This window comes from Lissotriton vulgaris, chromosome 2_1, assembly GCF_964263255.1.
Source record: "Lissotriton vulgaris chromosome 2_1, aLisVul1.2, whole genome shotgun sequence".
Lineage (NCBI taxonomy): Eukaryota > Metazoa > Chordata > Amphibia > Caudata > Salamandridae > Lissotriton > Lissotriton vulgaris.
Window position 1 is genome coordinate 1,967,472,459 of NC_141687.1, and position 25,245 is coordinate 1,967,497,703.

The window sequence follows — 25,245 nt, forward strand, 5'->3', positions numbered from 1 at the left end:
CCGATTTAAAAACAAGCATTTGCAATGCAGTAGGTCTTGCATTTTAGAAACTTTATCCTATTGGTATTGTAAATGAAGATACCTTTAATTATTGCAAGATTTTTAAACACATAAATAAAAGGCATTGTCATTTACAATGGGAATAGCTCAAAAACTCACAATTGCGAGATTTATTTCATTGCAATGTTATATATGCATATGTATACTAGCTGTACGATGGACCATCACAGAAAGAAAATATAAGCAAGTACAGAATATGTGATAAATATTTATTAATACTGGATACGAAATATTTAATTACAAACCTCATATGTTGCAAGAAATTGTCATAGTTTCCTTAAATAGGGTTAACCTAATTGTTTCTCCCAATCAATGCATACAGAGCTAAACGGTTCCCTGACTGACATGCATGTATATGTGCTACTAATGTTTTTCAAAGTACCTTATTAACTTATTTCTCCAAGTCTGTGCAGATCTTTTTTCTACACAGCTTCCCTTATAAGATTTTTCCACTACATAAAAAGCCTTCCATACTGTTAAGAAGAATAAATATCTGCAGGCAGACTTTTAAATTGTTTTGAAATACATACTTTGTTACAACCTAATGTGTTGTTAATGTAAAGAGATTATTCTATTCAGTTTCAATTGTAGGTACCTACAAAACAGCTATTATGACGCACTTTAGTCTTTAATCGCTCATGTTACTTTAATGGTCTTCTGATAAATAGAAATACTTCTACATGCACAAGGCACTTTATTAAGAGCCTAACCATTTTTTATACCAGACACATCTCTTGAGTAGATGGGCAGACCTCAGAACTCAAACTGAGAACCCTGTTTTCGCACTTAATTTTTAACATAGTCACTTCAGTGGGCAGTCATAAAAACTTCTTTGATAGATGGCAGCTGTGTTCTATGACGAGATGTAATGACAGTGTTCATTGTAGAGCGCAACTGATAGCCATCTCTAAAAGTATAGAAAACGTTGGATATTTTAGAAGCATCTGACATTAGCAAACTGAAAGGCAGCTTTTAAAATGACTTGAGAGAGAGGCAGCAGGAAAATATTTATTTAAAAAACTTACATCAGGCTCCGAACTCACCGAACATTGTGCATTGGGTCAAAAATATGGACTGGTGCATGGTGACAGATACCGATTTATGTCTCCACGGTTGCCTGAAAAAGTGGTCCAAAATTTGGGGCCTTCGAACCTTTCCGGGGGGAGATATGTGAACCACCAAGAAGTCAGGGGGAGGAGGCTATTAATTTTGAGTAATGTGTTCTTCCTGATTTCAACAATGCTGCAGAAGAATGAAAAGGTATTTGATGTTCTGTCACAATGTGTGCTAATGACTACAGGCCTTTTTTCAATATGAAGAGTTTTAAAAAACTTACATCTGCATTGGAAGGATAAACAAGATAGTCAATCATAGTCATAGTAGCAGCTATAGCCTAGGTGTGTAACAGAAAGCGGCTCACGGCAAGCCAAAGTACACCATTGCTGGCAGCATGTAGGGGAACAGAACTGAAAATTAATCAGCAAAACAAAATGCTCATCAAAAAGACAGCGAAAAGCATCAACATTAAAGCATGCCATGTAGTTTCCTTTTGTGAGGGGAGGAGACGTCTGTGAGGAGTTCATTTCAACTTAAATATAACAAAAGGAGGGAGAGAGAGAGAGACAAGTGGATTCGGTCTCCCTTAGTAGTATGTTTAAATAGATTAGAATCCACTCAGAACGTGGTTGTGATCCCTAAAGTGATGGGGAGCACACAGTGTTGTTTTAATGCCCCTCACACACCAACAGGCCCCTTGGTGTCATGCTTCATCATCGGGGCCTTCGCACCCCTCTACGGGATGCGGCGTGCTACGACTCACGAATACGTGGGTTTCCGGTTGAATGCAGTCTGCGCGCATGCGTAACTAACAGACGCCAGCGCATGTTGTATGTTAAGGCATTCAGTCTCTTTAAATTCTATGGAGGGAAAAAGGCTATTTGCCTGTATATTACGGCGCATAAGTATTTCAAAGGACGCTGTCACCCTGCGCATAAAGCCCATATTTAAGGGGGCAAGTTCAGTAGTGGCCAAGGAAATTGGATTAGGTTATGATTAGGGTAACACCTATGTTTGACAGCGCGCACGTGTTTCATAATGACGCTTTTACCCTGCGCGTTATTGTTTGGTTTCTTATTGCAGAAGGAGTGCATTAGCAACATTTTCAGGGTAGCGTAGTTCGAATCTTGCCCTGTGTACAAGCAGTATAATTACATATTGAGGTGAGGGCTGTCCCAGTATTCATACATTTCATATAGTCAATAGGAAAAAAAACTGCATAGAGGTTACAATGAGTCTGTACTGTCAACCTTATGGGCAAAGTGAGGGCTGTCACTGTCACCAAAAACATTCAGCGTAACTGACTCCAAGGGATAGAGTCATTGAGCCCTGAGGTGTCAGTACCAAGGCGGAACACCCACCGCTGTTCTTTCTCAAACAGCCCTGACTCTGTAGGTAGCTGCTCAATCACTGTCCTGTGTAACTCATTCACACAGTGTTGGTATTCAAGGAAATGGGCTGCCATTTTCGTAGTTGATTTTTTGCATCTAATGTTGCTTTTATGCTCATTGATCCTTATTTTGACTTGCCTTCTCGTCATTCCCACATATTCCTTCTTACAGGGGCATGTGATTAGGTACACAACGTTTTTACTGTTACAGTTGGTAAACGTGCGTTGTTCCCAACTGGTACCATTCGTGAAGGTGAGTGTCTGGCTTTTCTTGGTAAGATGACAGCTGTTGCAGTTGCCACAAGGCTGAAGGCCCTGTATTCCTTGTAACCTTGTTTGTTCCACTTTGTGTGTGGACAAGCATGTCCTTTAAATTCCTGCCACGTCTGTGAGCAAACAGCGTTTTTTTCAGATTCAGTGAGCCGCTTGTCAGTGTGCGCCAATGCTTGTTGACTAGTTTGGATACTTGGTTTGCAACTGGACTGTAAGTCGTGACACAGACTGTTCTGCTCGGTTGGTCGTCTTTCTGAGGCTTATCTTCCAAAAGAGCTTCACGGTTGTTATTCCTGGCTCTTTTCATTGCCTTCTGGATGATTTGATTCGGATATTTTCTTTGTCTCAGTTTCCTGCTCAAGTCCTTCGCCTGAGTTTTGTACTTGGCTAAGTCGCTACAGTTGCGACGTAGGCGTAGGAACTGCCCGTATGGTAAATTCTCCCTCAGGTGACGAGGATGGAAACTGTCAAACCTGAGGAGGCAGTTCCTCGCCGTTGGTTTAAAATGGGTCTCAGTTTTTAGCAGACCTGCCTCATGATAGATATTGAGATCCAGAAAGACCATTGAGCTGTTGGACATTTGGTGGGTACATTTTAAGAAAGAGTTCTGGTCATTGAGCCATTGGATGAACTCGGTGATTGAATTGCCATCCCCCTCCCAAATGACCAAAATGTCATCAATATAGCGTTGCCATGTGTGGATTCTCCCCCTGAAAGGGTTGTTGGGGTGGAGAATCTTGGAGGACTCTAGATGGTGAGCGTACAATCCCGCCAGGCTCGGAGCAAATGTGCTCCCCATGCTGGTTCCATGGCGTTGCCAAAACAGGGTGCCCTCATATTCGAAAAAGTTTTTGGTAAGTTTTTGGTAAGGACTAGCGAGTTCATTTCAACACCAGGTGCAGTGGGGATAGAAGCTCAGTCCTGATAGAAGCTGTCCCACTTACCTCTTAAAAGGAGCAGTGTGACCGACGGCGCTGCTTTTGCTTTTTTACGGTGGAACAAGAGAAATATTAATGAAATAGGGCGCCATGCTGAAATAAAGTGCGGTACCCGTGCACTGTAAAGGTATTGCCTGGCATTGGAGACGAAAGCTCAGTCCTGCGGGGCTCCCTCCCACCTCAATTCCTTCTTAAAACATGCACAGTGTGATCGCCAGCAGCGGAAAGTGTGGAGCGGCAGGAAGGTGATCAGCAGCGTCATTGCTGCTTTTTTTTTAAGGGGGAACAAGAGAAACATTAATGAGACCGGGTGCCGTGCTGAAATAAATCGCAGCACCCATGCACATTAAAGGAATTGTCTGGCTGCTACGTGAAGCGAGTGCCATGTTAATGATTGTGTATGCACATTAAAAGGTATTACGTAGCAGCTCACTGAAGGAGGCACCGTGTTAATAAATAAGTAGCCCCTAATAAAATACATAAAGACCTACAGTGTAAGGAAGCTGTAGTTGGCCGGTGCTCCTTGCCTAAAAACGGAAGCGATCTATGGGGAGCACCAACCAATCAGGAGCCAGGAAATAGAAGTGACACAGGAGTGAACCAATGGCTAATGGCAGGCAGGATTACACTCAGTGAGAATGATTACAGCAGGCCTTGCAGACAACGCGTGTGCGCTGATGCTCGACCTAAAAATAAGCAGCAAGTTGTCAGAAGACATAACAGGACATTTAACCTGTCCTTGAAGTGCAGCAAATGTGACATATATAAATAAAGAATTTAAAGGCATCTTATTAAATGCATGGACTTTTATGACCCATCAAAAATAGACTCATGACCCATCAGTGGGGTGTGACCCAGAGTTTGGAAAACACTAAATTAAGGTGTATGCAATTCCTAGCTTCATTTAACTTATTTGCGATGTTAATTACGTTTCAAGGACACAATCTGCACCTTTTCAGTATTCAGAAAATGCTTGCATTTACACTTATCTAGTACGAACTACAGGCCATACAAAATTTGCATATTTCATTTAGCCATGCTGACTGAGTGAAATTCATTCAATAATACGGTATTTCAAATACTTACATTTTAGAAGTAAGCATGCTGCAGACTAAGGAAGCTTTTACTAACCTCCTAATAAATACCAGGGAATGGGTTGCGCAGTCTTATATGTGATCCAAGACTCATGAATTTGTGATGCAATGCTGGTGTATTTCCTTTGTAAAATCAATTAAAATTTGTCTATCAAAAAATTATACCAGGGAATCAATAATTATGAAGGAGGGTCAAAATCTTTCTGCGGGGTAGTATTCTTATTAGCTGCAAGCCTCGTTTCTTGAAGGGCTGAATCTTCCTATGTGAAGGAAACATGAGGCTATAACGTCTCATCCTGTCAAAGGCACATTTCCTAAATATGTGGGATCATTGAATCACTTCATTCGCTCTATCAATTATTCAGCCCGTAGTAATTTATCAGTAAGGAAATACTACACTGTGTCACAGATAAGGATTCCAACAACTCACCTGTTAGTTCTGTAACTGCAGAGTTTGTCTCTCAACCATGTATAGCACTGACACAAAGAGAGCTCCACAGGTGTTGGCCATTGCGCTAGAACTGGGGATCCCCTCCTGATAAGTAAAAGTACACCGCTGGGGTGCGTAATACCTTAAACTAGTAATGCCCCAGGGATTATTGAGGTCAGAGGGCTTGATAGGATAGTTAGCCTTACATATTCTGCTTATTTTTTATTTTATTCCAACACCCCTCTCTCATGCACGAGTCAGGTTTCATTCAGCATGACACCACAGCTGCTCTCTGCTTTACTGCAGGAAGGCCCTCATATCAATACAAATGCTTTCAAATTAAATGGATCTCCTAAGAAATAACATTACCTCAAAATGTTTTTTTAGACAGGGTAGAAAACCACCGCCCCTGGAAAAGTTGTAATATCTAAGGTTTTTACCAGGATGTAACAAAAGTCTTACATGCCCATCCCCGAAAACACTCCTAAGAACAGTAACAATCAATGAAGACATTCACATTGCTTAAACAAGCAACTATCATTCACGTCTGGAAAAACTAATTTAGAGGACCAGCTTCATCACCTGAATAAAAGAAACATATCTTATACAACAATAAAATGGCACAGAAAGAAGCACAACCCATTTGCAAGGTGGTCTGTGAGCATGTGTGCATCAAAGCAACATCCTACATCTACAATAAGGCCTGAGGAACTGTTGAAGAATATCAGCGTCTACATGGGCATTATCCAGGGGGAAAGGCAAGTGTTCAATCTGATATTTCACCTCAAAGCAACCTATTCTCATGGAAGAAAATGTCCTATTTATAAAGCTTAATCATCTAAAGTGACATCCAGAGCAACCTTATGGATCTGTCCCTTCCTTTACAACCAAAGCCAGCTAGTGTTAATCAGATGAAGACACTGTTGCCACAATATGAGCTATACGGAGGACATCAGAGGTCATCTTTGCACCACTCATTCCATTCCATAGCGGGAACACTCATTGCCCCTTGCCCGATTCTCTAGTGAGCAGAAGAAAAATGAAAGTGGCACAACAACATACTAGTGGAGGGGGGCGAGGGGGGGACTTGCAGAATGGCCCTATAAGTAAATTCTATATACAATGTTACTAAAATCTAAAAGGTCGTGGCTAATGACACGCCTAAAAGGATAAATGGTGATAAAATATAAATAAATTAAAGCTGGAGTTTTTACTACATTGTTGATATTCACACTCACATACAAAAGTTTGAAGGTAAAACAATGCTGTGTGACTTCAACGTTTTTGCAGCAATTAGTAACATTTACATTTTTGGGGGAACTACACTGCACTCCTCTTACAACGTTATTTCTAGTAATTTCTCCATAATTCTGGCTTGGCATTAAATTAGCTTAGCAAACTGATATTTTTTTTTTAATAGAATTAGCGCTGACCAATATGTGAAGCAAACGCCATGGATGGCAAAAGGCACATGTTCAAGAATTTAGATAGCTCTGAAGGTTCTTTCAAATGGTTTGAGTTTTTCATCAGGAAAAGCAGACAGTTACATCTGATGGGTGACCATTCATTAACACTGTATCAACATGGTGCAAGTCTCACAGTCACAAAGAAACCACTAAAAGTTGAATAGCAATTACCTATGATAAAATTGTACCAATACAAAGCTCTCTAACAACCATCGCACCAACCAAATCAAAAGTTACTTACCTTCTGGAAAATATGTCTGGTGGTCACAAAATCTACTCGTAGATTCATTACCTTATGAATATCTCCAAGTGGCATTTTTTTCTTCAGCAATAGCTCTCCAGCACAGCCAGGCGGCACCATGAGTTTTCAGTAACAACTCCATCCATCGGACAGCAGCGGTTGCCATTAGGGGGCACAAGGGGCAGTGACCCACTAAGCTATTTGTAGTGTCTTGCTTTTCTGCTTAGCCAGTCTAGTTATCATGTAGAATGTAGACATTCATGTGATGTAATGGAATGTTGGTATGCTGGACTCTTGGAGTCAGTTGGGAATTGGGCTAAGCAAGAAAGAGGCTGTTCCTGGTGGAGTTTCCTTGGCATATGCATGGAATCAACTTCTAAACCTACTACTTTGTTTGTTTCCCGATTCATACACCTATACCTACTACAATTTTGGCGACGATCTTGGTGAACTTCCGCCTGCTACTTCAATGGACTTTCAAGATTTACCTAACTTCAAGGTAATGAACTTCCTTTTCTTCTACCTACTAATTCAGAAGCATACTGGCAGCCGGCGAGCCCCACCACGCCCACATCCCTTAAGTGCCAGTAATTTGTTGCCTGCTGGCGTGCTTCTTCTACAATCCGTGATGGATTCCCCTGCTTTTCTGCCTGTTCTGCTACGTTTGGATGCCTTGTTGAAGCAAGCGTTCCAGCCTCCCTGCTTGCTGTCTATCTACTATTTGCCGCCTGCCTACTAACTCCTGCATTCTCGCACTGCCTGCCTTTCACTTCCTGGTGCTGCTTCATCGACTCCCTGCCGCTTCCCTGCATCCGAGTGTGACTAAAGGTGTGGTTTCACACAATTCATCATGCATGCATTTAAGGCGCAAGTTTCGTAGCTCTTCTACTACAGTGACCTGATCATTTGTTTTTGGCATGATGGGACCTTCAAGGTGTGATGTGCCAGAGGCAAGTAGCAAGTTTTGAATCCCTGCAATTATGATCTCCCTATCATTTAGTTTTCACCACATAGGGACTATCAAGGTGAGATCTGTTTTTTTTGTTTTAAATAATGTGGCTCTCCTGCACTTAAGTTTGCATAACTGCTTTGCTGCGTTTAAATTTTTTTTTAAAACAGCTCGCGCATTTTACCGTTATTGTTGTCTTCGTGCGGAGCTGCTGTGGAATCCTCTGTGACGTCCTGGGTCTCCACAATTCCCCACTGCTTCTAGACACTTATACACAGCAACGTTCCTGGAGCCATCCGACGATACGTTTAAAACATGCCACCATGTTACGCTTGATGTACTGTGTTTTCTAGTCTGCAATGCTTTCCACTGTGCTTTTGCCAACCATTCTGCCAACCACGTTTCTTTTCTTCTTCCTCATCATTGTAACGTCATTGTCAAGTTCTTCTAACGTTATGGGAACTTTATCTGTTGGTAATGAACCACAACCCATGACTTTCTCCTCGCTCCGGAAGTGCTTATATGGCAGAGGCTATATATCTTCGTCACCGTTGTCATCTTTCTTCAGTCCAAGCTATGGTGTTCATAACGGTTTCATTTCGTGGCTGGTCATTTTTAACGCTTTCTCCCTGCTCATTTTTAAACATCATGACAAGAGTCGCTTTGGATGCTTACGTTGCTGAGTCCTCTTCAAGTATCCTGCCCATTCTTGACACGGTGACTACCTTGTTTATTTTAATTTATTGTTTTTGGGACATTTACTGTGTGATAACATGGTTAATCTAATTTCTATTTACGTTACCACTGCACCTTAACTCTTTTATTCTTGTTCATGCATGATTTTGTGATACACAGTTAATGTAACTTCTACTCACGTTACCACTGCACCTTAATTTTTTTATGTGCATGCATGATTTCCTTCAACAGTCCCACTCATCGGGTGAGAGTTCGCTCACCAGAGGCTTCTTCGGAACACTTTAGTTATCTGATGTGGTGCATAGATCCTGAATGTGATGTGTGTGTGTTTTGCTCTATAATGCTTTTAATTTCTCTTGATTTAAGTTATGTTGTGAATGATATAAGTTCAATCTCTTTAAAAAAAAATGCTTAATGTGTAGTTCTGCCATGACTTTCCAAAAATATTTCAAAGAGATTTTCATATTCTTCTGCTTAATGTTATTGACACTCATCATTTTCTTCGCAGGTTAAACCGTTCAAACTATTTTAGAATTTTTCCCAATTTCTTCTTGATGTTTGTCACCTGCATTTTCATTCTTCTTTATTTGTTTTACACTCATGAGTTTTCCTTGTTCTGTGCACAGTACCTCTTCCATTGATTCTCTTCAAAAGTTCTGGATTATTTTTCTTCAAAACTCTGCCAGTTCCGGTTTCACTTTGCACAAAGGTTTCATTCATGTTTGTTCCTGGCAATTGAGGCTTTCCCTCCGATTCAAATTGGTTCCTACTCCTGTTGGGTGTTGTTCCTCATTCTTCTTCTTGTTTCCCTTTTTAGGTCTCGCCTCTCAATGTGCATGCGCATTGAGCAGAGTGAGACTATAGGCGCTTAAACAGACTTTACCCAACTGGCGATTTGGTGCTGTGCCCGTGCGCTTTTAGGTCAATGCGCAAGCGCATTGACCTAAAATGCACGTGCACAGCATCAAATTGTCAGCCATCTGTTGCCCAGCTTGGTGCCGCTCCACCCCCTGCGGCATCAAAGGCTTTCACGGCCGGCCGGCCGTGCTTTCAGTTTCACAGCCGTGTGAAGTGCACTTCAAAGGCCGCTCTCCCTGCTCCGCTCAAGCCGGGGACCGATTGAAAGCAGCCAGCAACATTACACCTTCCCCCAGACTACTGAAGCACTCTTGTACCAATGCCTGTCTAACCGCAGAGGCGGGCATTCACAGTATGTCGGGCATCTGAGGAAACGCCATTTTTATTCATTTTTGTGGACGTTTTATATAGCGCGCACTCAACCAGAAAGTATCAGAGCGCTTTACACGAGATTAAGTGAGTTGCCCCGAATCACAGGATGCTGAGCTTCCCTGCCAAGACTCGAGCCCAGCTCCCCAGCTTCGAGTTTGACCGCTCTTGCCATTAGGCCACATCCTCTCTATTGTTCCTGCACTGGATTACCAGAACTGGTAAATGAAATATTACGCATAATTCAGAAGGAAAGGAGCAATAACACACAGACGCACTGAGTCTGCATTCCTTTCTTCATTTAAATGTGTGAAATTGACACCAACGTTTCATTGATGCTAACTGGCATTCCCCCGCAGTTAAGTGGTATTACCGCATTTTTTGACGCATTAGTACAATTTGTTTCTAAAGCTGCATTATTATGTTAAATACATGGAAACCTCATTTGCATCCGTAGCACAAGTTTTAACATCTCCAAACTAGCTTTAAATGAAAGTGCAACTCACTGTTTGCCTAGCCCTCCACCTCTATCACTACTGCGCCTGCTTCAACATTAGCCCCAGTGGGAGCCGAGGGCAAAATGCAGCCACCCATTCCCATTTTGGCCTTAACACTTACCACCATATTGGCAACTGTAAGTGCCTATACTCTGGTAGCTTACAGACAAGGTTTAATGGCATCTGTTAAGATCCCCATTCAGCTCCCTCTACTTCACGCACAGTGTTTCATTTGAATTTGCATGTTACAATTGGCATCACGGCCGGCCAGCCGTGCTTTCAGTTTCACGGCCGGCCGTGTGAAGTGCACTTCAAAGGCCGCTCTCCCTGCTCCGCTCGAAGCCGGGGACCGATTGAAATTAGCCAGCAACATTACACCTTCCCCCAGACTACTGAAGCACTCTTGTACCAATGAATGTCTAACCGCAGAGGCGAGCATTCACAGTATGTCGGGCATCTGAGGAAACTCTATTTTTATTCATTTTTGTGGACGTTTTATATAGCGCGTACTCAACCAGAAAGTATCAGAGCGCTTTACACGAGATTAAGTGAGTTGCCCCGAATCACAGGATGTTGAGCGTCCCTGCCAAGACTCGAACCCGGCTCCCCAGCTTCGAGTTTGACCGCTCTTGCCATTAGGCTACATCCTCTCTATTGTTCCTGCACTGGATTACCAGAACTGGTAAATGAAATATTACGCATAATTCAGAAGGAAAGGAGCAATAACACACAGACGCACTGAGTCTGCATTCCTTTCTTCATTTAAATGTGTGAAATTGACACCAACGTTTCATTGATGCTAACGGGCATTCCCCCGCAGTTAAGTGGTATTACGCATTTTTTGACGCATTAGTACAATTTTTTTCTAAAGCTGCATTATTATGTTAAATACATGGAAACCTCATTTGCATCCATAGCACAAGTTTTAACATCTCCAAACTAGCATTAAATGAAAGCGCAACTCACTGTTTGCCTAGCCCTCCACATCTATCACTACTGCACCTGCTTCAACATTAGCCCCAGTAGGAGCCGAGGGCAAAATGCAGCCACCCATTCCCATTTTGCCCTTAACACTTACCACCATATTGGCAACTGTAAATGCCTATACTCTGGTAGCTTACAGACAAGGTTTAAAGGCATCTGTAAAGATCCCCATTCAGCTCACTCCACTTCACGCACAGTGTTTCATTTGAATTTGCATGTTACAATTGGCATGGTTTACACAAAGGTGTATTAAAAATGACTCAATTCCTTTTTCCTAAAAACAGCTATAGGCCTCATTTAGAGTTTGGCAGTATGGGAGTACACCAGAAACAGGTGGTGGTCCCACCACGCCCACCTCACAACCCTCACGTCATTCTGAGTCAAGGAAACTCAGGGTTTCTAACAGAAAGCCCCAGCTTGCTCTGCTGCTGGATGTCCTTGGCCCAGTGTCTGTCCCACCTAGGGATGGGTGACAGTCACCGATTTTCCATGCCATGGTTTGGACCCAAGTAGGCAAAGCTGGCAGTGGCCACCAAGAGTGAGGAGACACCCCCCTGCCAGTCAGGGTCAATGCTTTTTGATTTGCTGAAACAATATCCTGCTTTGCAGGTTTCAGTGAAAATACATTTAAAAATGGCTGCAGAGCAGGTGAGGTGACACAAGCATAACACCCGCTCCAGACTCAGCGATTTTGCTCTCCCGCTTCCTCACATACGGCGAAGACATCCCCATCAGGCAGATGCAGAGTCCCAAGTGTAGCGAGTCGTCCTGCATCGGTGGAGTGGAGGCCGGAGCCCATCCGCGGCCCGTGCACGTAAGAGCAGGGGGGGAGGGGAGGGGGGACAGACAACAACAAAGGGAAATGCATAATTTATTTAATTTTCCCTCGTGGTTGTCAGTCGAATTCCCCCTCAACCCGGCCCCACTGCCCCACCGTTATTTCCTGCATTAGGCCGCTCTGAAACCAGCCTGAGGAACACGAATGACTGTATCTCGAGTAATTCTGTTACACGCTTGACATTGTTTGGATATTTTTTTTCCACAAGAGAAAATGCTTCTGCATTGACACGGTCATAGCTATTCTCATCCAGAGCCTACAGCTATAGTGCAAGCTTCATTTGCAAGCAGAAGAGTTCTCCTGCACCATATGAAGTGTAAAAGTCCTATATGATTTTTAATCTCTGGCGAAGTCTATCACAACATCAGCTTTATGTTTATGTTTATGTTATGCCACATCCTCTCTCCCATATGGTGCGCGCTCCTCTTTCTCCGTTTCATGGTTCGTGCGTAAGGCATTTCTCGTGGCACTGTGTACCCTTCTGGGCTGTTTAAACTTAGCTTCAAGTAACATCTTTCAGCCTGCTCAGAGTTCGCCGTCTGACCCGTATTTCCTGTAATCAGAGCCCTGAGAGGATTCTATCGCCGGCAAAACTACTGCAAAAAGAGCTGTCACTGTCAAATGGCAGGTCACCCGGAGTAGGATTGTCCATAGCCTGGTGACCAGGCTTGCTGACGTCATACTTAGGAGCTCTCCTTTGGTGATAAATGTGACAGTGTAGCAGGCAGTTTTTCAGGCACAATATGGTACGTTAGTTACTCATTTACTGGAAGGGTCAAACAGGAATAGACTTGTTGTTTCGTGATGTAACTTTTCATAAAACAGAATGCGATATGATTTTTAAAGTTCATATGTTAATGACACGTCTTTTAACTAATTGCTGACTGAATACATTAATGAAAATATTTATGTACAGAATAGGATATGCCCTGTCACTACCTTCCCTTGCTGCTAATTTCAAACTGAACTCTCTGTCGAAGCAGGATATTGGATTATACTTTGCTTATGAACTGGCTGCTATTTATTGCTTTTTGAACACTTTGGGATATGTTTTGGTATTTTAATCTTTCTGTGTTAATCCCAAAACCCTAACTTTTTTTGTTGCCAAAGCAGGCATGTGTTGCCACCTAAATGCTTGAAAAATATTTAGTACTGACATTCGCCAAAGTTATAACTATTGGCATTGTAAATGACAAAGCTATCAATTTAGCTATTTTAAAAACCAACACATAAATAAAATATTTGTCATTTACAAGACCAATAGCTCCAACTTTTCTAATGCGAGACCTATTGCTTTTCCAATGCTTGTTGGAGATTCTTGCTGTTTTCTCCTGTTAGGAGTACTATGAGATTTGCCCTCTGTTCCACATCTGTTCGTACTCCCATTAGGTGTTGTTCCTCATCCTTCCTCTTGCTTTCTTTCTTGGAGATTCTTGCTGTTTTCTCCTGTTAGGAGTACTTTTCTTGTTTATTTTGTGCTTCTCTATTTTTGCCTACAGTTTGTCGGTTCACGCCTTCATACCAGTCTAGCCAATTGGTGTGTTTTGCTGTAACCTTGAATGTGTTGTTTAAATCTCTTTTGTCCTTGAAAGAGAAGAAGTCTTCCTACTTTCATCCTTGCTTTACCTTTCTTACCATTTGTATGTTTTTTGTATTGTGCTTCACATCTTTTTCACATTTTGTAATCCCTCTCCTTATGTAATTATTGTTCTCTTCTCTTCTTATTCTTGCTGTTCTCGTTTGTTGCTCTTCCTATAAGTGTTCTCATCGTTCACATTGTTTTTATTGTGTTACTGCATTGTTTATACCTTGTGCTTTTTGATGCCATTATAAAGGGGAAGATGTGTGGTGTCTTGCTTTTCTGCTTAGCCAGTCTAGTTATCGTGTAGAATGTTGACATTCATGTGATGTAATGGAATGTTGGTATGCGAACTCTTGGAGTCAGTTGGGAATTGGGCTGCTCCTGGTGGGGTTTTCTTGGCATATACTTGGAATAAACTTCTAAACCTAGTACTGCGTTTGTTTCCTGATTCATACACCTATCACTACACTATCACGCCTCCCTATTCATCTCATTGCTTTAATATTGCAGCATTTACATGCAAACAAGAGATTTCGCTGATCGCTTGTTTATATGTAAAGCAGCTGTAATAACACCTTGCCAGCAGAAGAGGGCTCCACCCGCTGTATTGCGCATGTGTCAGGCGGGACTTCTACAGCCTGTCCTAACACAGACGCAATACATATAGGACATGCTGTGCTAGCATCAGGAAGTGCAGCATGTCAGATAATGGTTATTTAGAGCCTGTCCGCCATGTGCCCTTTTGCCCCATCAGAGGCAATGATATAAGAAAAAAGACAGCCTCCCGTCTTGTCTGTACTTCTGATTGGGCATAAGGTAAAGGTAATGAGCATTGCTGTGCCACCGTTTGTTGGATCTTGAAGTTTGGGTGGGAATCATGGTAGGTGTTTGGAGTGTAGCACAAGTATGTGCCAGTTAAGTTTCGACCTTAGGTGTATGGGTGTGTCCCTTTGCAAGCAGGACCCAGTGTGTAGGTGTATGTGTGAGTGTTGGTGTTCGTGAGGTTGTTTGCCATTTCTCAGTGGGAAAGAGTGGAGGTGGGTGACCGATGGGCAAACAGAGAGCGCCATTACGTGCCTTTGAAATGTTTGGCATGCAGTGAAATAATGATCATGGAGTGTGAGGAATAGTGCCCTTGCTGGCAGCTGGTGGCAGGAGTTGTGAGCTGAGACCACTAAGCTGCACACTAGTGATGAAGTGAGGGAGAAGAGAGCACAGTTGGCGGAACCTCTGAACAGGTGAGACTAGCTCTGGGGTCTTTTCATCACAATGCTTTGGGCATGACATGCTACTTTCGAAGTGCAGCATTTCTGCCAGCGGAGGCTACACTTGGTGGGTCTCTTTTCTTATCCTATAGGCCGACGGGTGTAGGAGGCAATACAGCTAATGATGTGCTGTTCGTCCTGGAGCACTACGGTGCCTTATCAGAGGCAGTGGGTACTATATGGATCCAATTGCAATTGCAGTTACAATGAAGAGTCTTCGGGGAAAGCAGTTGGGTACATTTCCTTGGCACGAAGACACATTTCTGTTATGTATACACGTGCCCTTTCTCTCGCGCGCCTTGTGTATTCTATTATTACGCGCCTTGTGTTATCCTTCAAATGTATGTTATCTTTCAAATGTATGTGTCTCATGCACCATGGCACGATGAGTTGCTGGTGGTGCTTCCTTTTTCCACGAATAAACTTATCTTCTATCAAATTTACTGGTGATTATTGATCCTACAATTTCCCGTTGGCAAGTCAGATTGTGTCACATTACTGAAGGGCATTTATTAGGGGTGAGAGTTTTTCAACGTGAGCTTCTTGCTGCATTCACCTTTCATCATTGTTGCTTTTTACTTCGGGCTCTTGACTTTCACGTTCATCAGTACGGTCTCGTACTTCGCGCTGCTGACTTTATTCCTGCAATGCTCTACCCTACATGCGGCCTGATGCTTATTGTGCATGGAGCAAGTTTGTGATCAAAAGATTGGTTTTTCCACAGCACATGCCAGGAGGTCATTTGTTCGAAGATGTTTAAATGTATGATGGTGAATGGGAGGGGGTTAGGCACAGTGAAATGGAGTGTTTGCCTCGTATCACATGGTTTAGTGGCGCGGATAAGTCAAGATTTTCCTGGATTTTCCATTTTCACACTGTGCAGTTATGTCACAAGATACATGTCTTTTCCTGAATGAAGGTTTGGTTCTTTGTCCTTGATTCTTGGAGGATGGGATCAAAGCGTCAGACGGGGGACAACGAATTGCGTTTCTGATGCAGGGAGATTTGCTCCCATTCAGGGCTGCTTACCCCTATTGAACGGGTGTCAGCTGTTCCCACTGGGCCATATAGTCTCTTGTGGTTTTTGGAAATGAAATAGAGAAATGACCCCTCACTACACCCTGATGACGATGCCATTGGTGAGCTGATGGGAGATGATGTCTGTTGTGGTACGCACCTTGATTCGCTTAGATCCTAGATACATGAAGCAGCATTAGTCTATTGGAATAAACACAGGAGAGACTTTTGTATGGTGCTTATCCTAAGCTCAAGTGTTTAGGGGTGCTCCTCTCTGGAGATGAAAGAGGGGGAGGCTCACTGAGGTTATTTTTTTCCTAGGATCACACGGTGTGGTCACAAAGGCGGGGTGGGGATTGGTCCCACTTCGTGTGGTTCAGCCTTTGGATGGGTGTCTCTTGCATTTGCTTTGCTTCATGAGGTTATACTTTGAGTTTCATTCTTGGGGTTGGAGTGTGGTTGGCAGGCAAGGGCCTCATTTGGGCTTGAGGGTCAAAGAAGACCTCCGGCTAAATAGAGTATCTAGCTCAGGCCTGCAATGGCTCACCCACTAACTGGATCAATGTGTGAGAGGATTCTGCTGTTTGTTGTTGGGGTTTTTTGCATGCTTTTTGGACGGAGAGCTCAGTCAAGGTCATGGACTTTATTTGTGCGTCACCACTTTCTAGATGCACCAGCCTTCACTGCCATTGGATATGACTGATAGGAGTATTTTAGGTGTCCACTAGGGTTCCACCATCAATTCTGGTACGTTTTCCATGCCCCAACGATGGGTGTGGAGAGGAACCAAGAAAGTATCATTTACAGCAAGAATACAACAGCATATATAAATTCACATATCTTGGGATTTCAATCACAACACTAACTCACAAGGGAGCAGGACGGTCGGTAAGGAATCTGCAGGAAGAGTATCTATCCACCAGAACTATTGTTACCATACGTAAGTATTATTTTCTTTTAATGGATATTCCTTCCCTCGGCTCTTTGCTTTATGAATGAGTCCCCAAGCAATACTACACAGGATGAGGGATGGAGTAGTGCCAGTTGAAGCAAGGAGATTATGCAGCACAGCACTGGTTAAATATCCATTAGTGCTTGGTCAGCACTATGGAAACAGCCAATGACCTAGCGGATAGAATATGAAAATCCTCCGGGAGGTCTTTCTTAACAAAGACATAGAAGACCTCTTAATGGAGGTTGGCTGACAACTAAATGGTGCATTTGGTGTCTGCCTTGCCTTTTTCACGCTCTAGCGAAGCCTATGATGAGCTTATCATTCACTACGACCTGCTGAGTGCACTCAATGTAATAGGGTACCATACACCTGAGGCCTAGTTATATATAGTTGCCTTTTATGGGAAAAGAGGAGGGAAGAAGAATGGAGGGGCAATGGACTGGTTCGTGTGGAAAGCTGATACAACTTTTAAAAGAATAGATGGTAAAGTGGAAAGAACCAAAATATATGGATAGCATACCATGAATGGTGGCAGGACTGAAAGGCCTGAAGTTCACCAATCCTTTAGATTTAAGTCATTGCCACCAAGAAGATATTTTTCAAAGAGATAAGGTCAATGGAGCAACTGTACATCAGCTCAAATGAAGACGCAATTAGAAAAGTTAACATGGGATCCAGATCCCACGGAAGAACAATAAATGGGATTAAACATTAAAGGATTGTCAAGGTGGCACATAAATGCGGTTAGATCAGCAAAATAGCCTTTGGCAGCAGCCAATGCTAGGCCTTACTGAGCAAGAAATTGTGAAATCTAAAACATCAGAGAGTCATGAATGAAATGTATTCGCACTATCTAATTTGCACCACTGAATGAACATGTTCAAGCAACCCGCCTAAACTGGTTTTCTGGTAGGGTTCCAGGCAGCCAAGAAGACATCCACAACTTCAACTGCTAAGTAAAAGGCCCACTCCATCTCCATCTGTGCAGCCACAGCCTCTAGGCATTGTGGTGCAGGGCTTGGCTAGCCCGCTGCAAGAGAAGTTCCACCCAGTGTGAGAACTGGAAAGAAGGCTGAACATCAAGTCCCATAAGATCGGCATACCATAACCTACACACCCAGTCTGGTTCGATTAACATTGGCTGTGCGTCAACTTCCCTTGCCTGCCACAGAAATCTCAACAAAAGCAAGATCAGTGGAAATAGATACAAAAGGTCTGCAGTCAAAACTGTGACAATTTGACCTTTTCGACTTTTATCATGTGCTTGCTTGCAGAATCTTTTTTTTTCTATTAGAAAGTGTGAGGATTTAGACACAAGCAGAAGTGTTAGTACTAGGCAGACATATTTCTACTGTTTTCATTATGGTCGCTGTCATAACAAAATAGATACCTATAATAAAAGTGGATGTGTTTCGATTTTTTAAGTTATGTGGCAAATTATCTATATGTAATTTGAGATGATGCTTTTATCACCATATATGTTTTGTCTTATTGAGACTTTTGGGTCTCCAAATCTATAAAGATAAGATAAAATCAGAAATCAAATATAAAAACCCAGGTATCTGACTGTTTCGAGAGACTTTGCAACAGAACTGTTGAGATACAGTTTGAAGCGACAACCAGCCTCAGTTTGGGGCATGCTGTGCAATCAAGAATAGATAAACAGCTATTTTCTCGCCAAGAGTATGTGTGTTGTGTGCTCCATCTTAAGAAACTCGATTAATAGACTTACTAATTTTGCTTCTGTTAAATTTTAGTATAGTGCTTAGAAGTAGCAATAGGGTGTTAGGTTGCTAGAAACTTGCTAATCAGGTTAGGAATGTTCATATTTTTTTCCGCTGCCTGTGTCATGCATTGCTGCATTTATTTTCTCGTTCACCTTGGTTACTGTTTATATATTATGCACTAGATTTGTAGATTTGGCTTTAAAAATGAACATTTTAAAGTTCAGTCCATTTATCAGTGCTATTTTGAGTGTGTTAGTTACTTATGAAAGAGGGTTTAAAGTTCCACTGTACCCATCTAGAAAAAATATCCATTCTCCGAATACACCACTACCACTGTATTGCTCAGTGGGTTGTGTACGGGTCACTCCCCAACAGCATTTCTAACTCATACTGTTACATTTAACTGAGACCTTGCACAAGGGTGTAAAAATGAGACTCCAAGATCATGATCTGAATTAACCTGGTGAAGAGAAAACTGTTCTCATTTTGAAGGAGCCTCCAAGGCATGCCGCTAACAGGAAAAATCTGCCTGGCTGAACCCACTGTCACAGTGAATTATCTCCCAAAACCCCACACCATCCTGTCTGTTTATACTGGAATTGATGATGGTACTGTAGAATAGAATCACAGACGGAAGGAGGAAGACCTTCATGGCAAGGCGCAGTGCATCTTAGACTCTTGGTCTGGCTGGGTCACTAGAAAATCATTAGGATTCAATATTGCTGATGAGGCTTAGTCTACTAAAATTTCTGGTGAAGAGCGGCACGGTAAGAACTTTGGGTCACATGAAGCAGGTTTGTGTAGTCTATATGTCAGGGGATGCTGAACCCTAGAATAGATTTATTTATTTATTTATTTATTTATTTATTTACGCAACTTTTATAGCGCGACAAATACCCGAAGGTGTCTCGGCGCTGTGGAGCAACTAAAGTTCATCATCCTACCGTCTTCTCACTGGTTAAACAACCATGTTTTCAAAAGCCTACGGAAACTAATCCGATTCGGAGCGGCTTTAATGGCAGTTGGCAAGAGGTTCCAAAGTTTTGGAGTGGCCACGAGAAAGCGCCTGTCGCCCCAGGTGACTGATCTTGTACGTGGCACCGGCAGAAGACTGGTATTGGCCGATCTTAATTGCCTTCTGGGGGTATAGAGCTGAAAAGCTTCGATCAGGAATCTGGGTCCTGTGCCATGTATGGCCTTATAAGCAATACAGAGGGCCTTGAATTTAACGCGGCTCTCAACTCTCAGCCAATGAAGCTGACGAATACCAAGGGTGGTAGATTTGCAGCGAGGGATGTTGAGGAGAATCCTAGCAGCCGCGTTCTGAATAGATTGCAGCTTCGTTATGACACGCTTCTGAGTATGGAGGAAGAGAGCGTTCCCGTAATCTATTTTTGAGAAGACTAAGGTAGAGACCAGAGTCTTCCCAGCTGACGGAGGGAGATAAGGTAGCAGCTTCTTAATCTTTTTCAAGATGTAAAATGAAGATGACACAACCTTATTGATATGGAGGTCAAAAACCAGCTTGTTGTCAAAAATCACTCCCAGATTTCTGGCTTTTTCCACTGGGACAGGTGGATGGCCGAGCTTTTCTGGCCACCAACCGAGGGACCATTCAGGGGAAAGTTTTCCAAAGGTCATGATCTCGGTCTTGTCCGAGTTAAGCCTGAGGCAATTCAAGGCCATCCAAGTACTGACCTCGAGCATAGCTTTCTGGAAGTTGGCCGCTACAGTAAGGCCATCCTTATGGATACCCAGCACCAGCTGGGTATCGTCTGCGTACGATGTTAACTGTATCCCATAGGCCTTTATTATCCTCGCTAAGTCCGCTACATAGATGTTGAAAAGCATGGGACTTAGCGAGGAGCCTTGTGGGACTCCACAAGGGAGTGCAGAGATGGGAGAATAAAAGTCTCCAAGCCTTACTGTCTGGGTACGGTTTGCCAGGAAGGATGAAATAAGATCCTTGGCCCGACCATTTATCCCCAGAGCTGTGACACGGTCGACAAGAGTGACATGGTCGACCGTGTCAAAGGCTGCTGACAGATCCAAAAGGATAAGAACAGCCGCCCCTCCCTGATCCATGATCGTCCTGATCTCATCAGAGGCCTTTATCAAGGCAGTCTCTGTTCCATGCCCTTTCCTGAACCCAAACTGCGTTTCGTCGAGAAGTTGGTGAGTCTCGACGAATTTCCCAATCAGCCATCCCAAGTTCAAGAAGTGCTTCATTAAAGGGAATTGCTGGTTCAGCAATTGTAGGGGGGGTGGGGTGGGTTGCAAACTTTTTGTTAAAATGCTAGTTTTTGTGCCCACTCAATGGCTGCTTATTCCAATGCTACTGGTGATTTTCACACCACACCAAAGAGATCGAAGACACTTATTCTGAAGGAAAGGCAGAGAGGTATGGAATATCCCCTTCTGTAGGAGCATGCAGGCCAACTCACTTTGTAAATCAAGATATAAGCCAGCAGCAGTGCTGTGGGGCGTAAGTAGGCTATCCGCCTCTAACGTAATGTCTCCTGTACGGCAAATGTCTTCATCAGCCTTTGGTATCTGACCCAACATGTTCTTCAATCCATGCAAATATTTCCGCTTAGAAAGACGTTCCACCAAGGACCAGTCATCAAACATGCCCTAACCTTCCCCTTGGCAACGAATCTCTCCTGCTGACTTTGAAGGCACAGGTGATGAAGGCTCTGAAGACAGCATCTGACTATGCATCAAAGGAGGCACTAATAAAACACAAGGAATCATATATGGGGTTACTGGCTTCATCTTCAGCAACGGGGCAGTAGCCTTTGGAGGTTAAGCTTCTGAGTGGTTACAGGAGCAGGATAGTATCCTCAAGGAAGATAATAATTTCTCCTTTATAGGACACTATGTTTTTTGTGACAACATAATTAGGGGATTGTACCCTTCGAGAGACTTAACCTGAATTGAACAACTTCTGCAAGTCCCTGGTGGACTTAGCCAAAAACAGCTTGCCTTCCTGTTCCCAGAAGGCCTGCATCAATAATAAAAAGAAGAGTTCTGGGCTATGGAATCATGTGTGCAGCCAAGAAATCACATGCATGTCATAGGGATCAGGAAAGGCCATTTTCTCAAGGCATCTGTTAAATCTGGAACTTTTAGGGGGTGAAATTTGACTTAGTCACTGTCGAAAAGCTCAGGAATTTTATCAGTGGTACACCAAGAAAAGTGTTGGGCCAGCATCAATGAGGCACAAAAAACAGGAGCAGCTGCAAACACATATATAATGCTCCAATATTATCACATCTGGGTGGCAAAGTTGTGGCTGAATCCTCTAGGTCTAGAACTACAGCTGGTGGTAAGTGGTAAAGGTTTTCCAGACTGGGGCTTGGCTGAGATCCATTAGGGACAAATCTATGTAGACAATGGCAAGAGTATTAATTTTTGATCAAATCAATGACCATTTGGCTCTCCATTGGGATCCTGTCTGTGTTTAAAAAAGAGTTACGGCACTGCCAAGCACCATTACAGATGCAGGAAGTCACTCTGAAAGTGAGAAAATAAAAAGAGGCCCATATTGGGAGCATGCATGAAATGATTGAAATGCATGGTCTTATCTGTTATTCTGCACTGCATGACCAACATGTAGTCTTTTTGAAAATGATGACCAGAAGTGTATAAAATCAAACAAATGAAAATAACTTACAGCAGGATCTCTTGCTTAGTTAGAAAGGTCAGTTCCTAAAAGGTAAAAGGAAAATTAAATGAATAAGAAGCACTGAGAATTATATTTTATAGTTAATATTCCACACATCAAGTAAGAACAGAAACTTTTCAACATGTTTATTGAAACAGCGAAGCAGCCCCTGAAAAGGGTAGATTAATGCTAAGAAAGGCAAAAAATGAATACAATAGCATAGAGGCAAATCTATACTACTATTATAAAGGAAGAACTTTGAACCTTTGAGGCGGGTAAACTCAGGAACCACAGCGCCAATCCACACACCGGATACATCGTTGAAATTGTCAGGGTGTGCAGATGGACATAGGCTATCTAAATTTAAAGGAGGAGTGGCGGACATGAGCGCGGGGAGGAGCGGGGGACAGGCGGGGAGGAGCGGTGAGGAACGGCGGACAGGCTAGGAGGAGCAGCGGACAGGCGAGGAGGAGCGGCGAGGTGCGGCGGACCAGTGAACTCAGGAGCGCGGGAAGGTGCGGCGGATGAGGTAAGGCTCCGGGGGACCCACGGACAATGTCGGGGCGGGTGGGGGCCCTGAAGCCAAGGTCGGGACAGGCTGCTGCTCCGGGGGACCCACAGACAATGTCGGGGCGGGCGGGGGCCGGGGCGGGCGGGGGCCCTGAAGCCTGATTGCTCCTGGACAAGGTCAGGACGGGCTGCTAGTATCAAATACAGCTGAAACTGTGATGTTAGATGACTCAAGACTGTAAGACACCAATCAAAAATTAACATTGCTGAACTGGGTCATCACTTTGCTCAAGTCTGATGCATATGGTTTTTTCCAATCAAGTATATTGCATTTGCAAGAGTTCTGAATCTGCAGCATTTTAATAATTGTAATTATTGTGTGTAGTCCAACTCAAGGGCATCTGAAGAGGACATTGATTATAGTGCTAATACTCAACTAAACTGGTATTTTATAGAGAATTCTGAACCATTATTATGTTTTAGGAATAAATCCAATATCCTGTTGGATGAAGGGAAGGGGAAAATAGTTTATTATATAAGTAACCGTGGAAAAAGCACTTGAATACCTATTTATTGGTGTAATGGAATCAACTTGATGTGACCATTAAATCACTTTGATATCTAGGCGTTATAGTAGTAAGGGTGGGGGGTTACGTATCTTTTGGATATACCCTGTGTCTACGTGTTTAGACCCAGCAGCCCAGTAGTAAAAGGGCTGACTTCAAAGTACTATGTATGAGGAATGTGGATCTGCTTTGCCACAGACCTGCATCCCGCCCTGTTTCACAGGGGGAGAGGAGCATTCTGGTACACAAAAAAGTAACTCCCAGGGGCGTATCACTATTCAGGAAGCTCACCTTTCAAGCTTGGAATGTCACACTCAAGTATCTGAACTAATAATGGTACAATGTATGTTTAAAAACATTTATTGCAATATTCTAAGAACCAGTACATGTGCTAAGACCATAGAACATATAAAGCAGATTGATATAATTAGGGTGGTAATGATAGTACAAAAATCACCTTTTCTACCATGGTGCACAAATCCAGAATTCCTAACTCCTACACCAAACCATATTACTCTCTATTCACTAATCAGAGATCAGAAAAGTGATCTAACATTGCCTGCGGGGAAAGTGCTACGATTGTCACTCTGCAAACATGGGACACAAAGGACCTCTGTGGTATCCGACCTTCAGCTGGCAAGAGGCACGGATGGGGGAGCCTTCCGAAATCGGGGTTCAGCCAAACTCGGTTTTAGCTCCTCAGGTCCAACTTAGGTCCAAGAATGGCCTCAGTCCGAGATCTGGAATCCGATACATCTCTAGAAAGCTCAGGGCAAGGACCTCTCTAACTGGAGTGGTCCAATTCCAGTGTTTATATAATGAAATTACTACTGCCTAACCTAACTAATTGTGGGTGACAAGCAGGACAACTTGATGGAAAATTCCAGCCATAAGAAGGATTCTCTAACAGTGTTACCTCTGTGCACATATCACTGTTATATCTCACATATGTATCAGATGACCCTATAACAGATATTCTGGGGCACCTTGGCACGACTCATGTCTTATATGCTACAGATAAAGTAACAGGAAAATGTTATTAGTTAAGCTGAATGATCTCTCGTGTCAAAATACTGTGAAAATTAAGACATTCAAACTTGACCAGGGGGAATAACTACAAACAGGCTAATACTAAATACCTCCTAAAGATGGAGTCCGGTGCTATCAGCTTCACATAAGGGATAATGATCAGGGGTCTTGTGTTATACAAGAGCTTAGACAAGGCTACATTCTATTCCACACAGAAATCGGGCATCTTAAATAAAAAGTAGATGTTGCTTCCTGATTGGAAAATGTAAGGTTGAAATTGCAGACACACCTGGTCAGCAACTCAGGGTGAGTTCCGCAAACATCATTGTGGTAACAAGTATAAGGAGAGGCTAATCATTGTAGATTTATTAGAAAGATCAGTTGCTCACAGTAATTATGTTTTGTTTTAGTCATACTTCATTCTTTCAACATATTTTTTAAATCCCTACGCTCCATTACTACTACTTTATTCTGGATGCATCCGATGGATAACATTATACCCACTCAACATGTATGCTATTAGGAAACATGAAAGGTTAGATCATCCTTATCCAACATGGGGGATGTAATCTTACATCTCCTTCGATGCGACGTTAACAGGATTTGAACGTTGTGTTCAGCAATATATAGAGACAGTATGGAATATGAACGGTTCCCATTCATTACGGCTTGCTTTTTGTCTCGCTATTAGAACTCCCTGAACAGAGGCCTTTATTGGAACTCGTTGCACTTGAAAACCTGATGGACTAATGAGCAGTATGATCAAGTTGATATTTTTGACCTTTGCT

The 25,245-nt window shown here is 42.8% G+C and overlaps 1 protein-coding gene across 1 annotated transcript in view; it reads right to left on the bottom strand.

The window, feature by feature from the left end:
* CIB1 (calcium and integrin binding 1) overlaps nt 1-25,245 on the bottom strand; it is a 123,085-nt gene that overhangs the window by 75,351 nt on the left and 22,489 nt on the right. Inside the window, exon 2 of the mRNA XM_086958160.1 lies at nt 22,362-22,396. Coding sequence (XP_086814286.1) covers nt 22,362-22,396 — 35 coding nt within the window. The remainder of the gene's footprint in view (nt 1-22,361; nt 22,397-25,245) is intronic.